Below are 15,085 nucleotides of genomic sequence, written 5' to 3'. Positions count from 1 at the left end.
GTTTACACTTAGTTCATTTATTAATTTAGTTTGACCTTTTGACCTTATGTACATAACATTCACATTGCACAGACTTCAACTAACAGAAAAACTATGACACATTGGTTTTGTTTCATACGTCATACTTTCAGCATTGTTGGCAGTACATAAGTTTCTATTTGCAGCGTGCACATTTAGTCTTCTGTACAGTCACACTTTAGTTTAGTTTAGCCTTTAGTTTAACTTGAGTTGTTCTAATTTATTTTTCTTGAGTTACCAGTGCTGCTGCTGGAGGGACATCTTGTCTGGCTGGAGCAAAAGTTGCACACCCAGAAGCATGGTAGATAAATACACTTATGGGACAAGTTTGCCTTTTAGCCTTTCTGCCAGAAAGGCTAAAAGGCTAACGCTTTTCTAGCAGAAGGGCTAATCTTCTGTTGTCCATAGTTTAGTATGTTTGTCTTTGTGTTACTCCTACATTCAGTTTGGTCTTAGTTTTATTCAGTTGTATTCCGTTTATGTTAAGTTAGCATAGCCTGAGCCTGAGTTAAGTTATGTTTAGTTGACCACTTTTATGGACCCAGACCTTTGTTGTATATTTTGTAATTTCTTCTATTTTTGGGTAAATGAAGCCCTTCTTTTGAAAATTTACCTGTGACTCCACATGTCTGCCAGCTCAGTCCATCACAGTACAGTATTCATGAATGTGATTAGTTGTGTGGATCCACAGGGGTGCCTTAGCTCCTCAACACAATGTGCATCTGTTATTATTCCATCTATGATTTTTACTATAAATTCATTTCTACAGTGACATATTGTATGAGGGGGGAAAAGTAGTATAATTGTGGGATTAAAAAGTATGCTTTGTAGCTCTTTTGCTCTTTTAGTACGTCCTTTTCATTTAAATTCACTCCCTTCTCATCTTTAAGCTCCTGTTTGTCAGAGCCTCTTTCTTCTTCCATGGTATTCATTTACATATAGTCAGTGGCCAAGACATTAGATCCCACATTTAGTAAGCCATCTCTTACCACAGTTTTCAAAGTACACATTGGTCATGTAAGTCTTCTTTTGTCAGATTGATAAAGTAAATGTACTTGGAAAGAATGAAAACTACATTTTCTCTATGTGGTCTCTGGAATAAGAGATTTTATTATGGAGCTATAGATTATGCTTATTTGTATTTATTGTTTATTTAATGATTACTTTATGACATAATTTACAACATTTCAGTATACATCATTAAACACAACACCATGAGACCAAATGACGAAAGTCATTTACTAGCAATGAAATCATCCCAGTGATACAGGAGCGATCAATGATAGGGAGGGTTACCACAGGGAGTAAACGTTAGGACTGGACATTCTCCAGTACTGATTTCTATTTAAAAACTACATGAGATCCAGTCCTACAAACATTACTGTAACACTGTAAGGTAAATCAGGTAACTGTAATACTTCACTTACTGCTGAAATGCTTGTTACAGTCAGTAGAGACCCAGTTTATCATCCCTGTTGTGACTCATAGAGTATTTTTAAGGTATAGTTTTCTACTTTTTAGCCCCTAAAACATTCAACTTCCTTCATTCCGACCCATTAGATTCATATGATTATCCTTAAACTCTTTGCAATGCCATCATTCTTGCCATTTGCCTGGATGACAAGGATTAAGCAAAAATGTGTACTTTATCATGGTAGTTCCTCCTTAGAGTCATATGTTATACTGTGAATTAAAAAAGAGCGCTATGCCCTCCAAATCTGTATTTGAGCTTCTAGGATTTTCCATGGAAATCAGTCAAGGAGGGGTACATCCCATATGTCCCATAGGGTAGAGGTGGAGCAGAAGGGCCCGAGGCTGTTGGGTTTTGTAGGAAGCCGGTCCCTCCTGGCATGTCTGAGTTTGCAAATGCTTCAAATCCATAAGAAGGATAAGCAGGCAGATGCTCCCCATCAGGCCCCTGTAAAGCGGGTAGGATGACTATGGGGAATTTGATCTCGGGGTCTGAAGCATACTTGACATCCAGATAGACCTGTGGTGGAGAAATAGTCAGTACTTATCATAACGATAATGCAGCCCTGTTGACATAAAGACCTACACAAGTGTTTTGGGAGGAGAGATACACACCCTGAGTCTGTACTCTACTTTGATGATGTTGCAGCTTGAGATGGACACACAGGTGGTGGGAGGGACGGTGATGGTCCTGGTGACAGTCTGGCCTGCAGAGGATGGGATGGCGTCACCCACCTCTTTTAGGATGTCTTTGGTTTCGACTCTCCTCTTCCCCTTTGCAAAGTAACTGCACTTCTTATACAAACAGTACTTGGGCTTAATATCACGAGATGATTTGTTCTGAATGGAAGCCACAACCTTTATGCCTTCCCCTACAAAACAGAGGTGATAGACAGCAATCATCTCATCAGAATCAGAATCAGAATCAGAAATACTTTATTGATCCCCGGGAGGAAATTGTACTGCAAACAATATATGCAAATCTTTAAGTTGTGCATAACAATATTACAAAATAAAGTCAGCTGTTTACCCCTGCATTAGTACATATATGATAAATTAAAACCACTTATTTGACTTAACAACATGAAGGTACATGCTGTGTCAGAATGCAATGTACTTGAATTGTCTCTCATTTTGTTACAGTATACAACTCACGTCTCTTATTCTGTTACTGTATGTGTCTTTCGCTGAACAGCAGCCTCTTCGACTACAAGTAGCAATGCGGAGTAATGACAAATGCTAAAACATAGCCTAACAGTAGCACAAGTAGAGAAGGGTTACAAAGTCTGCATATTGACTGCTACTACTGGTCATACCAGAGCAAGTAAAGCTGTGGCAGCAAAACCCGTGAGTGTAATGACTGGATGAATACATTTAAAGCCTGCCAATTATTTTCAAATTACATTTTGGACATTGCTTGGTGTGAAGGAGCAATCCCTCCAACCTACAGAACATATTTGGGTTATCTCTTTGCCATTACTATAGTTACATGTCTCATTTGTTGTTGTCTTATCTTTAGACCATAAAACAAGTCCCATGAGCAAAGGGACTTTGAGCTACACATGGTCCCACTGCGAGGAGTTTATTTTTTTTTTTTACTGCGACTCACTGTTAAGGTAATCTGTGGAGGGAATATATAATTCAACAATTTTAGATCACACATGATCTAGAATTACCTTGGTGGAAGCCGGTTCGCACAATGTTTACATCCATGCCTACTGTTCCCGATGTAAAGAGCTTCATTTTCTTATCAGTGGTACTGTGCTGTGGAGTCTGACAGGAAAATGACAAATGAAGAGATACACAGGAGATAGTGTAACTGCTCATTACTGCAGTAGTGTCAAAGTCAAACAGTACACACATTGGACATGCATTTGTGTGTGTGTGTGTGTGTGTGTGTGTGTGTGTGTGTTTGTGTGTGTGTGTGTGTGTTGTAAGGTGGATACCATCAGAAACGGATCACTGTTTAGGTTTCCTTTGTGGATGAGGGTGAACTTCGCCTTAGCTTTGCTGTCCACTCTCATCGACCTGCTCAGATTTGCCTCCAGTGTGTACACAATCTTTCCCCATGAGCCTTTGAAGGAGGATGGCAGGTCTCTGCAAGACGTGACCACACAATGTACAAAACAGACAGGATGAGTGGCAGTAATACTGTTTCAGTAGCATTATATTCAGATTGTCCAGGGTTGATACTCACAAAGCATCAAGAGGAGCAACATTATATAGCTACTCATGTCAAGTGGAAATTAAAGATGGGTTATATTATGACCGATGCTTGTTTGTAATAAATAATAAAGAACAAACTGAAATGTGTTCATGTTTAATGACATTGGTAAAATTATAGTAATTGTTGATTAGGCAGGTTTGTTAGAGAAAACTCACTGTGCAGGGATCTGAAAGGTGAATGGGTAGACATGACAGCCCTGGCCAACAATATTATTACCTGAAAAGCAAAAAAGTTACTTAATGTGGTGTCCATCACTGATTATAGCAAGGTTTGTTAATTAATACATTTCTAGCTTGACTAGAAATTGCCCACTTTGAATGGTAAAAGTGTAAAATCACGAAGGCAAAAGTGGGATAATACTTCATATTATAACCTTTGCTATCAGTGTGAATGGGTCACACAGACATCTCGTCAAACTTGAATGTTAAGTCAGTGAGGGTCTTGATTTTTCTAAACCTTGCACTATATCATGGGATTTATTTAACCTCTTGTATATCCTCAAATCTCACCAGTGAAAATAACCACAAAAGGACGCTGTGTGTAATGTTGTATGTGCAAACTCAATGCAGGACAAAAAGCTTTTAGATGTGATATTTAAAACAAGTGAAAAAACATTTCATAGCATACGTAAATTCTGTAAAGAGTGCCATGTTAATACAATATAAAATAAATCAGATTACAGAAGGTTCTCAATTGAAAGACATAGCTCACTTACCCTGGCCCTCCTGGATGATAAATTGCTTGATACTGAAGAACTTCTCTTTGTTATAGTACGTTACGACTGTTTTTCCATGATTTTCAGTCCATCTGACTTCTGCTTTTCCCTTCAGCTTTACACAGAGTGAATTTATGTTGCAGTCATTTGCCAGTTCTAATGTTGTTTGTCCTGTAAGATAATCACCACTGGTGAAACTATTGTTTTTGTTTATGGGATTATATCCCACTGAAAAGCTCTTAACATTACTTGACATGATATACTGTGTGACTGCTAAGCAAAGCTGCAAATACAAGGCAAGTGCCAGGTGAGATAGTGGGGACAGAGATTTTATATGTTGTAAGGTGTGTCTCTCCATACCGATAGACACTTTGGTTTTGGTAATCATTAAACCACAATACTTATAAATCTTGCTTCCTGGTTACAACCGGCCTGGTATGCGAAATGAATTAGTGGATCTAAGAATATAAAATGTTATTGTGGGTATAACTATCATTAGTAGTATAGTATTATTTCTTGCATAAATCTATGCTGTGGTTAAACACCATTTAATGAATGAGCTCACTCTGTGTGTAAGTGCTGGCAGCATATGCTACTACATGCTGCCGCTGGCTGTCCTTATGTGGATGTGTCTAACACCTGTCAAATACAAGCAGGGAACATGTGAGCTCAGCATGTTGCTGGAAATAATGAGTATATGGAATATACTCTACTATATATGTGTCTAAAGGTGTGAGAATAAAGATAATTGAAAGCACCATAATGTTAGCAAAAATATTTTTTTTACAGAAATGTGTGTAAGCATCCCTAATAATCTTTAAATGTTATTCTGACATGCAGTTCTTAGAGAGAGTAAGTTAAGCTTTATTTATATTTCACCTTTCAAAACCAGGATTACTAAGTGCTTCACAGTTACAGAAAATAACTAAATAATTACAACAAACACATTTTATTGCCATTTATTGTCAGTAGTATTTATTGAAGGCACAGAGAGAAGCATGCTGAGCAAAGCCTCCAAACTACGGTAGCTCCACACACTGTAACCCTGTGCGCTGCTGCCCCCTGTAGGTAACCAGATGGACTGCACCATATTTGTAACCATGACACGGTTGTAAGAAGGGCAAAATAAATGTTATAATAGTCTGGTAATACTTGGACAAAAAACATCTTCATGCAAAAATAATAATAATAATTCAATTTAAACAAAGTCTCTTTGCATTATGACACCATCATATAACACACCCAAGACAGGAGGGATGTAACATCACAGAGAAGGCAACAAAAGAGGAAGCGGAGTCTTTGCTGGAGAGTTGGGACACGTTCACTTTCAATAATGGGATTTCAGACTGACATAAACCAGACGACAGCAAATAGATAGTTGACCACCTTCAACTCTGATGGACCCACTGTTTAGGCTACAATACATGGAACAAATATGACTGTGAGACAGAGAAGGGTCTACGCACATTCACTTCAGATGTAGCCTAAAATGACTGACACCCAGTTCAGCTGGTGACAGGACAAATAGCCCAGAGGTGAGAGAGACAGTCCGAAACAAAGAGGCACTGAGGTTGAGACAGCTAAAGCTAGTCAGTATGCTCACTAACTATGGCTATAGTAAGTATAATACTAATATATATACACTAAATTCTAATACTGTAAACTAGTTTCATATCAAACATGTTAAAAATGGGTTTTTCACCTCAGATGACGTGAAACCAACATTTGAATCAAATAATGAAACTTTAAACAAAAGTCTATAGAAGGGTTAGATGTGCAAAGATGCTCTCAGCTATTTAAAACCATAAAAAACATCCATCCACATCTGAAGTTAGTAAATATTAACATACTGGCTCCTTTAGAGGGAGTGCCAGCTGAATAGATGGCTTTCCTCCAGGAAATTAAGCTGATGGTGTTTGCAATGATACGTAATTAGGCTAAAAAGAGTGAATTTAGTTTACACGGTACTTGTGAGGTTTTCTCTGCTGAAGGGAGCAAAAAAGCAATTTGGGGCATGGTATTGAATCAGTTCAGTCAAGCATTCAGCCGTTTGCACAGTAGGTCTTCGTCATCATCATCATCATCATCATTTAGAGCACATTTACTCTTACTGTTCCCAAACTTCTAATTCTGTCAGATTAAAACACTTCTCTACACAGTCTACTCACAAGAACAAGAGTACTATGTAAAACAGTGTGTATATGACAACAGCTAATATGTTAAAATACACAATGGAAGTTGAGATGAAAAAATAAAAACATACAAAACATACTACTAATAACATATTACAAATTACATATACAATAGGTCAATGCAATATCATATTTCTTAGGACTATCTGAGACGATCCCTTGAAGACATGTCTTGCAGGTCGATAATAAAATCTTTGGTATGGTGTAATGACATTCAAGCTGCAACTCATCTTTTCCCCCATGCTTCAATCTACTCAACTCTACACTGAAAAGGAATAGATTTTCTACAGACACATACAATAATACATAGTGAATAGTGCATGGATAAAACACACACACTCTGAAAAGTGAATAACAGCTTGTCTGACAGTAGTATGATGCTATAAGGCAGTTTCCACAAAGCAAGCTTTACGACTTTGGCTTATATTTAATATACTGAAGAGTCACTTGCTGTACAAACAAAGCACTATGGTGTATATACAGTTATAAACCTGACATGACATGTTTACGTTTTTGCCATTACATTTGACATGCTGACACAAATGCAATCTGTTGTTTTAGCACATCTTCAAAACAAAGATTGATAAGCAACACTAACAAAAATTTCATTTTGGTCTTGTGAACACACAGTTGTCATGGAAAAGATAATCACATTCTGTGAAATTAGTATTAAAAAGATGGCAAAACCAAGTGTAAACATGGGGGAACTATGTTTAAGCAGAAAGACAATTTTCAGTCACATTACAGTTACTGTTATTTTCCACAACTTTAACAGTAAACATGAAATTAATTTACACTGTTGAGGGTACAATAATAAAATGAAGCAAGGCAAGACAGGATAAAGCCTGTAGTGGTAAATATTAAAACACACGGAGACATGCAAAACATCAAATAGTAAACAATAAAATAAACAGAGATGGAATATGACTGTGGGAAGACTAGAATCAGCAGCTAAAAATTAGCAAGAGAGAAGAGACATCTTTAAAAATGTAACTTAACATTCAAAAGTGTTATTTCAACTTGTGCGTTGAGCTGTAAACATTTAATACTCAGTGGTAATGGTTATCCAGGTGAGCCTGATAAAAAAAAAAAACCCTGAGAGAGGGCTCTCCCAGTAACAAGTGACACTGACAGTATGCTCCCAAACAAAAAAGCATACCACCATCATGTAATATTACATACATTTGAAACGATTCAAGATGTTCACATAGGTACTCACAAATAAGGTGGGGGCTGAGAGTTTACGGGGGTGTCACACAGGATGATGGGGAACAGCACACTGAGGTCAGGGGAAGCTGTTACACTGAGGCTCACCTGTAGCAGGCACAAGAAAACAAGATACACAGACTTGAAATTCATCAAGAGGCTGTATTAAAAAAATTCTGATTCACGGAAAATCAAAACAGACATAGTAACTATCAGGTTTAGATGTATTTAAAGTTACAGCTTTCTTGAACAAGTGAATGAATGGTGTCTTCCTGCATCTTCAGTCTGACCATCGATCTGCCGTTGGTACCCACCTCAATAAAGTACTCAATGTCCATGATGCTGCAGTTAGAGATGGAGAGCGATGCAGACGTGGGAATGGAGAGCACGATCTCAGTGCGCACGTCAGAGGTGTGAGCGCTGAGGTACTGTCCAGCTGCTGATGCAAGGTTTTTGAAAAATATACTCTTCTGGGCCTTGAGGGTGTAGTAAACCTGTTTCTGTTGCAGTCTCACCTTTGGTGTGGCTGTTCGAGATGAAGAATTACTAAAGTCGCAGAATATTTTCACAGTTTCACCTGGAGGAAGAGCAGACACTGTGATTGGATGTGGTTATATTTTTCAACTTTTTCAAGCTTCACTGTAATGATTATTTCACTATACAGGTGGGTGGGTGGATGGATGGATACAGCACCAGGGATGAAGGCTTTCTTCTCTATACTGGCTGTCATTGTGATGGGACCCGAGGCACACCACAGGTAGCACAGCGTCATGTTGTTGGAGCCTGAGAGAGGAGCCTGCAGAAAAACAACACAGTGACAGTGGTGCAGTAGTTTAAATTTAAACAGTTTATTTCTTATCTCATCAAATAGCTATTAAAGCACAAAGTCTTGCCTGGGCAATGCAGGTAACCGCCCCAGGGCTCAAAATCTCCAGGAGCTCCAGGCTTACTGTGGCTTTGTTCCAAATCCATACTACCTACTAACTGTATACAGTATATACAATATTTATAATATAAAAGAAATGAACATACTTTACCCACTATACTACCAATGGACGTCAATCAAACTGCACCTTTAGAATACCACTGAGAAGTAAACCTGACACATAAAAGCAAAATGGATGCAAGTACCACTTTCCTTTCCTTTGTGCATTGCATTGTGGGACAAGTGTCCATCCACACGCCAAAAATCTAGTTTTCAGAACTTTATTGTTTCAGTTTCATGCTTACTCGATCCAATTACCACACAGCAAACCTGGGGCCAAGTAGTACTCAGTATAGAGAAACTGTACAAACCACATAGAGAGTGGGAAGAACATGGGGGTTAATAAGGGCCCTGGGGGGCCCCTGACAGGTTAATGGTTCATGGTCATGAATCACTTACCTGCAGCTCTGGCTGGTTGGTATCAATGCGGTTTACAAAGTTCAACTCTGTCACAAAGTCCTTGGACAAATGCCAGGGTCTGGTGATGCCCACTGTCAAGGCGTACACTATTTGTCCATGAACCCCACGGAAGGAGGATGGGAAGTTTCTGCATTGACGCAAAATACATTTTTAAAAGTACATAAAGTAAAAAAATAATAAGAAATAATAAGATGCTGATGCAACCTGGATACATAACCATTTGCAAAAAATCAAGATTAAGAAAGCAATTCAAGCATCTACAGATCACGTGGTAGAAAACAACATTGATGTGGGATGTGGGTTTAGTTATCACTGCTTCTAAATGAAGACGTTTATGATAATGCGTGCGCTTCAATATATCTTTATCTATCCATGCGACCCCCGGGAGTCTCTGTGACAGAAACAAGAAATACAAAGTGACAAAATCCCACCCGATGAGGAAAATACACACCCGTGTGGGAGTTGACATGTAAACGGATACACATGCGTGCCAGGCTGGAGTTTTTCTGTCCCACCAATAGCTGCAAGGGAAAGACAAAACTGAGCGACTCTGCTGAACAACAACTGACTGTTTGCAATGTTGCAATGCATGCCTTCGGCCTCATTTACCACTGTTGTCTTGCAAGATGACGCTTTTGAAGTTGAAGAAGTCCAGTTTTGCCGAGTAGTGTCTTCGACGTCTCCTTCTCTTCCTTCGCCCCCCTCCACCGGTGGACCAATGGACATTTGCCCTTCCAGACAGTGCCATCGTTATGGAAGTGATCTTCGTCGCCTTAGTGAGGTCGAAGGAGATGTGTCCTGTCATTTGGTCGCCACTGGAGAAGGTATGCCCCTCATTTAAAACGTTGAAAGTGATGTTGAAATTCTTCACCGTCTGCTGGAACATGGTTGAGACCCGAGTTAAAGTTAGAAAAACCTTCTGAAAATAAAAAGTTCCAGTTCTAGAAAAGTTTCCTTGCAGGAGGCATCAAGTCCCAAACAGTTAGTATCAACTAAACAACGCTTTCATAAGACTGCGCAGGCGCAGAACAGGCTGGAGGTCCAACCCTAATTTCAGGCGGGGCCAAGGCCTCATGTTGCGGGAATTAGTGCGCGCTGCACACAGGACAGTTGATGTCACAAATAAGTGGGTGATATTTGAAATAGATTCTGCACACTTCACTATCATTTCTGTCATATACCAAACTAAAATCTATTATTGCTAATATACGCTTCATACTAGCAGCCCACTCCGTACTGCTACTTTTCACTGTGATATTAGAAAGCTGCAAAGAGTTGTGACAGTAAATGCAGTGAAAAGCAAATCAGTTTCAATTTACTACAAACATCAAATTACTAAATTTTGTCCCAATGAAAACCTCCTTTGACGGCCTGTGATATTTGACTCTGATCAAATGTTTAACGTTTAATGAGAAGTTATCATTACATTGTAGCTTGCATTTATTTGATTTCATTCAGATATTTATGTAAATGGTCAAAATTCCTGATTCGGAAAATGAATTACATTACCAATTTAATTTTTATTTTATTTAAGATGAGTTTTTTGTACCAACATTTGAAGTTGTTTTGGAGGCTAAGATTCTGTTATTAGTTGGGTCAAACATTGAGTGGCAAGAACCTTGTTGCTCATGAAAAACTCCCTCATGTTGTCAGCAGGTCAGGTAAAGGTAAGCCGACTTGCAAACATAATGTTTTTGGCAGTTCTACTAGAATCTCTCCATGTCGCTCATTGTATTTTTACACAAGTTTGTGTCTCTAGATGGTATTCAGATGACAAACTGGTGACTTTGGTATTGTCTAAAAGAGTATGTAACAGAGACTAAAGGCAATCAACTGTGCGACTGTACTGTATAATGTGTGGGATCTGCTCTGCAGGAGATTCATCTGATGACATGAATGAACATGATTTGTTTCCTGCTTCCTGTCTTCATCTGTGTTAAAAAACGAATCCTGATGTTCTGGCCTGAGGGCAGTGCCTAGTGTGCTTCTAAATTTCTGGATCATTTTATCTCAATGCTAATATATTTTTCTTTGAAAACTCAATGGTAGTTTTTGGAATATCACAAACGATATGGTCTTCTGACTAAATGGGGTGTTTTTACCCCGTCAACATTTCTAAAACATGATCTGTTGATAATCATTCTCACGAGAAGAGAAGATTTTATCCCGCAACAGAACATTTGTAAGACATACCATTAGCATCAAAGCTTTTCAAAGACTTTGGCAGCACATTTTCATATTTCAAAAGCACCCCCACAGAGGGAATGGCTCTAAATAATCATGATCAAAATTTTGTGAAAATGAAAGTCCAGATGCTGGTGTAGACTCCCAAAGCACTCTGAAACAAGCACTTAAAGACGTAACTGCTGTAAAAGCAACATGATTCTTTGTATCCAGTGTTGCTGAATTCAACACTCAAGAGGTTTCATCCAAAGTGCTGTCTAGAAAAAAAAAAAAATTTCTTACCTCTACACTTACCTCTAGAAGTATCAATGCATGGTTGTTTTGGTTTTATTTGCCCAGGTTTAGAGATATCCGCCTCTGAGATTTGTGCCACCACTCCAATACAATGGAGGTGAACGGAATGGAAAATACATTTAAACACAGCAATGTCTCTTTCCAAAATGATGTCCCTGTTACTGAGGATAATCCACAAACCATCCGCTACCATTTCATTTTATTCCTCTGTATTTTCTTTCAATGATGTGGGTACCACAAGCAAATTCCATTCATTTACATTGTATTGGCATCTTGGGGATGAAAAAAGGTGTGAAAATAAAACAAAAGCTATCGGCATGCCTTGGTACCACCAGGGCTAAGTAAGGAAATGTCTTTTTCTAATTTGGGTGAACTGACCCTGTAATTGTTTAACCACTAGATGGCAGTAAATACTTTATTCTGATGCCCACTATTCGTCATACATAAACCATGACTTTACAGAACTTGCTGAAAACATAACTTGTCATTTCAAACCCAAATGTCATATTTCTTTCAGAAGTACTCTTGGAATAAGCTCCACAGTGGCGTTTTAAACATTATGTTTTGTAATGCTTTAATAACAAGTGGTTTAACTGCCCTTTGATAGGTTTATGGTACACAATACAGCAATAAAATGCAGATAACGACCCATTAAAACTGACAGCACAAGGCATATAAAAACTCCTGCCACAAGTTAACTTGACCAGATATCTTTTCATACCTGCTGTCTTGCTCTGTTTGAGAAGGAAATAGACCTGCCAGCAGTTTCCTTTAAAGTATGAGATTTTCTTTGGGTTGTAGTGAGGCACAACATATTGTACAAATTACTTGTCAGAGATTGTTTTTGGGCTGTTACAGCTGTTTAGGAGCCGTGCATTGCTTACTATGCCAGACTCGCCCTTTGGCGGTGCGTATCTACTGTATGTTGAAACATATTTAACTCACAGACAGCTGTCACAGGATGGGACTTTGGTAAACGCTAAATCACACAGACAATTGCTTATATTATCCACTGCCAATAGATTCATTTTTAGTAGGAATTCATCTTAAGAATTCTTAGTTATGAGTTATTTAGGAACTTTTTCCATAACACCAAAGTACAAAGTTTGTAGAACCTCCGCCCCTTGTTTTATGGTTTCTATTTACTAAGTGTTTATATGACTTCATCAAGTTAAATATTTGAGAAGACAGTTTGTGATATTTAGATCAGAAATCTTGATGCAGCGCTTCAACCGTAATTTAAAAAAGGAAGAGCTCCAAAGCAGAGGCCTCTTCAATCAACAAACTTTAATCATCATCATCTGTTAGTCAATCTAACTGTCCATTAGCTTCTCAAAGACTTAACATTCAGGCTTATATACAGTGGAAAGAATTTATTGTTGCAGTACTACTGGGAGGCTCAGATAGCAACACGTGCAAAGCAGCATTCACATGAAATTAACATCCCAGCTGTTTTGCAGCAGGGCCGCTCTGATGTTGTTAAGGATTTACTCTTAAATTTAGCTCATTGATAAGCTGTCACATAAAGCACAGGCAGGCACCCTTTGCTTCTCTATTCACTTTCATTCATCAAAATAGGCAGCGTAAGAAAGAATTAACACATTGAAATAAAACGTTGTATGATAATAATCCTGTTGCCTTTTTTGTCATTTTTAACCCTAACCCATAATAGGCTTTGGCTTTAGCTGTCTCTGATAAGGGCACCTATCAGGTTCAGTTGAGCTCACGGTGACTTGACTTTGCCTGCCAACTCGGTAAACCAACCACACACAGTATGACGGCTGCACACACACGCACACACACACACACATACACACATCTATCTCTCCATCCATCGCTTTATCTCATAGATATCACATCACGTTGTTAATTGGATCATCCAGATGGCAGTGGTTGGTATTTTGATCTAGCCGTGTCCAGTACTTGTGGAGTTAATCTAGATGAAAACTTTATTTTTGTTTGTCTTTTATACGCATTTGTTGTTTTGGCTTTGTATCTTGTTTAACTCTCTGTAACAGCCATCATCAGCTCCTATAGTGAAGCAGCTATTGTGTTCTGTATACCTGTCCTTTTTTAGGAATTACTTGGAATTACTATGTTTTACTGTCAATATTTCACCCCGTGATCACTCTTCAATCTTTGCATAACAATTTCCATTGTCACCCAGTTATAACCCTATTGTTTGTTGTACAGGAATAGAGTAGACATTTCAGCTTATCAGGTCTAAATCCAAAGTGAAGTAAAAGAACCCAGAGGATCAGCCGCGTTATTGATCTGTAGTTTCTACACACTGCCTCTCTCCTCTAGTTAATCCACAGGGTCAGCTCTAATGACATTGAGGAGCTCCTCTGGCAGTCGGCACTGCTGCCATTTGCAATTTAGATAGAGGGAAAGGAGGAGAGGAGGAGGAGGTGTGTGAGGGTGAAAACGAGGAGGGAAAGTGAAGGAGAAGGGAAACGGGAGAGGAACAGGAGGGCTGAAAAAAGTGACAGGGAAAGGGGGTAAAAGGGATGATGGATAAAAGGAAAAGACAGGGAAGAGTGACAGCAAGAGGATGCGTGCACTGCAGGAAAATGGTGTTGGGAAGGGAGAGATAGAAAAGAGGAGGTGGATTTGAATGACAGAAAGTGAGAAATTTAGTGAGAGACTGCTGATTGGATTATGTCATGTCTCACACAATAAATACATTTGTCAACTATCGCTTAATACGTAAAAGAATAGTTTGACATTATGGGAAATATACTTATTTGCTTGAAGTTACCACCAGTAGCCTGTTAGCTTAGCTTGGTATAATGACTGGAAACAGGGGGAAACAGCTAGCCTGGCTCTGTCCACAGGGAATAAAATCCTGCTACCAGCACCTCTTAAACTAACACGTTATATCTTGTTTGTTTAATCCGTACAGCGACGTGTTAAAACAACAATTCACCGTTTCACAGGGGTTATGTGCAGGAGTATTTCTTGGCCGGCAGCAGTGACTTGGTGATGACGAGATTTCAGGATATGGTCCTGCACATAACCCCCTAATAAAAGGACAGTTGTTTTTTAATTAAACAAACGAGAAATAACGTGCTCATTAGCAAGCTCTAGAGATGCTGGGAGGTGGATTTTGTTACCTTCATACAGAGCCAGCTGTTTCCCCGTTTCCGGTTTTATTCCTAAGCTTAAGCACTAAGCACCACTAACCTTGATGTACAATAAAGTTTCAGAATGAAACATTTCTAGAGAGCCACCGAAACTAAAATACTATAAATCTTGTGTTTAATATTTGAGTCTTCCACTGAGGCGAATGTTGAGAGGAAAGGGTTAACTATGTCAGATTTGTGCAGTTATGTGCTTCTTTTTTTTTTTTGCACCCACTAAAAGAATTCCTG

The 15,085-nt window shown here is 38.7% G+C and overlaps 2 protein-coding genes across 2 annotated transcripts; both read right to left on the bottom strand.

Annotated features, from left to right (window-relative positions):
- Positions 1-1,750: 1,750 nt before the first annotated feature.
- LOC139284697 (arrestin domain-containing protein 3-like) lies at positions 1,751-4,686 on the bottom strand. The gene is made up of 6 exons (XM_070905049.1): positions 4,431-4,686; positions 3,871-3,931; positions 3,435-3,585; positions 3,165-3,261; positions 2,104-2,360; positions 1,751-2,008 (listed from the first exon to the last, which is right to left on the bottom strand). Exons 1-6 carry the CDS (start codon positions 4,684-4,686, stop codon positions 1,751-1,753), a joined length of 1,080 nt encoding a protein of 359 aa, XP_070761150.1.
- Positions 4,687-7,837: 3,151 nt separating this feature from the next.
- On the bottom strand, positions 7,838-10,119 carry LOC139284765 (arrestin domain-containing protein 3-like). The gene is made up of 6 exons (XM_070905139.1): positions 9,843-10,119; positions 9,685-9,754; positions 9,213-9,360; positions 8,522-8,624; positions 8,143-8,405; positions 7,838-7,936 (listed from the first exon to the last, which is right to left on the bottom strand). The coding sequence occupies exons 1-6, from the start codon at positions 10,117-10,119 to the stop codon at positions 7,838-7,840; spliced, it is 960 nt and encodes a 319-aa protein (XP_070761240.1).
- Positions 10,120-15,085: the final 4,966 nt, after the last annotated feature.

Source organism: Enoplosus armatus, chromosome 4 (genome assembly GCF_043641665.1).
Source record: "Enoplosus armatus isolate fEnoArm2 chromosome 4, fEnoArm2.hap1, whole genome shotgun sequence".
Lineage (NCBI taxonomy): Eukaryota > Metazoa > Chordata > Actinopteri > Centrarchiformes > Enoplosidae > Enoplosus > Enoplosus armatus.
Note: the sequence above shows the minus strand (reverse complement) of the source record. Positions and strands in the feature narration are given on the sequence as shown.

What these genes read in the sequence shown, in the direction of transcription:
- LOC139284697 (XM_070905049.1), bottom strand. Translation starts at nt 4,686, where the DNA reads ATGTCAAGTAATGTTAAGAGCTTTTCAGTGGGATATAATCCCATAAAC. An exon ending in ACCTTTCAGATCCCTGCACA is followed by an intron (nt 3,586 to 3,870) that starts GTGAGTTTTCTC and finishes CACGTCTTGCAG; the next exon opens with AGACCTGCCATCCTCCTTCA. An exon ending in AAGTAGAGTACAGACTCAGG is followed by an intron (nt 2,009 to 2,103) that starts GTGTGTATCTCT and finishes TCTCCACCACAG; the next exon opens with GTCTATCTGGATGTCAAGTA.
- LOC139284765 (XM_070905139.1), bottom strand. Translation starts at nt 10,119, where the DNA reads ATGTTCCAGCAGACGGTGAAGAATTTCAACATCACTTTCAACGTTTTA. An exon ending in ACATGTCAACTCCCACACGG is followed by an intron (nt 9,361 to 9,684) that starts GTGTGTATTTTC and finishes GCGTCAATGCAG; the next exon opens with AAACTTCCCATCCTCCTTCC. An exon ending in CCAACCAGCCAGAGCTGCAG is followed by an intron (nt 8,625 to 9,212) that starts GTAAGTGATTCA and finishes GTTTTTCTGCAG; the next exon opens with GCTCCTCTCTCAGGCTCCAA.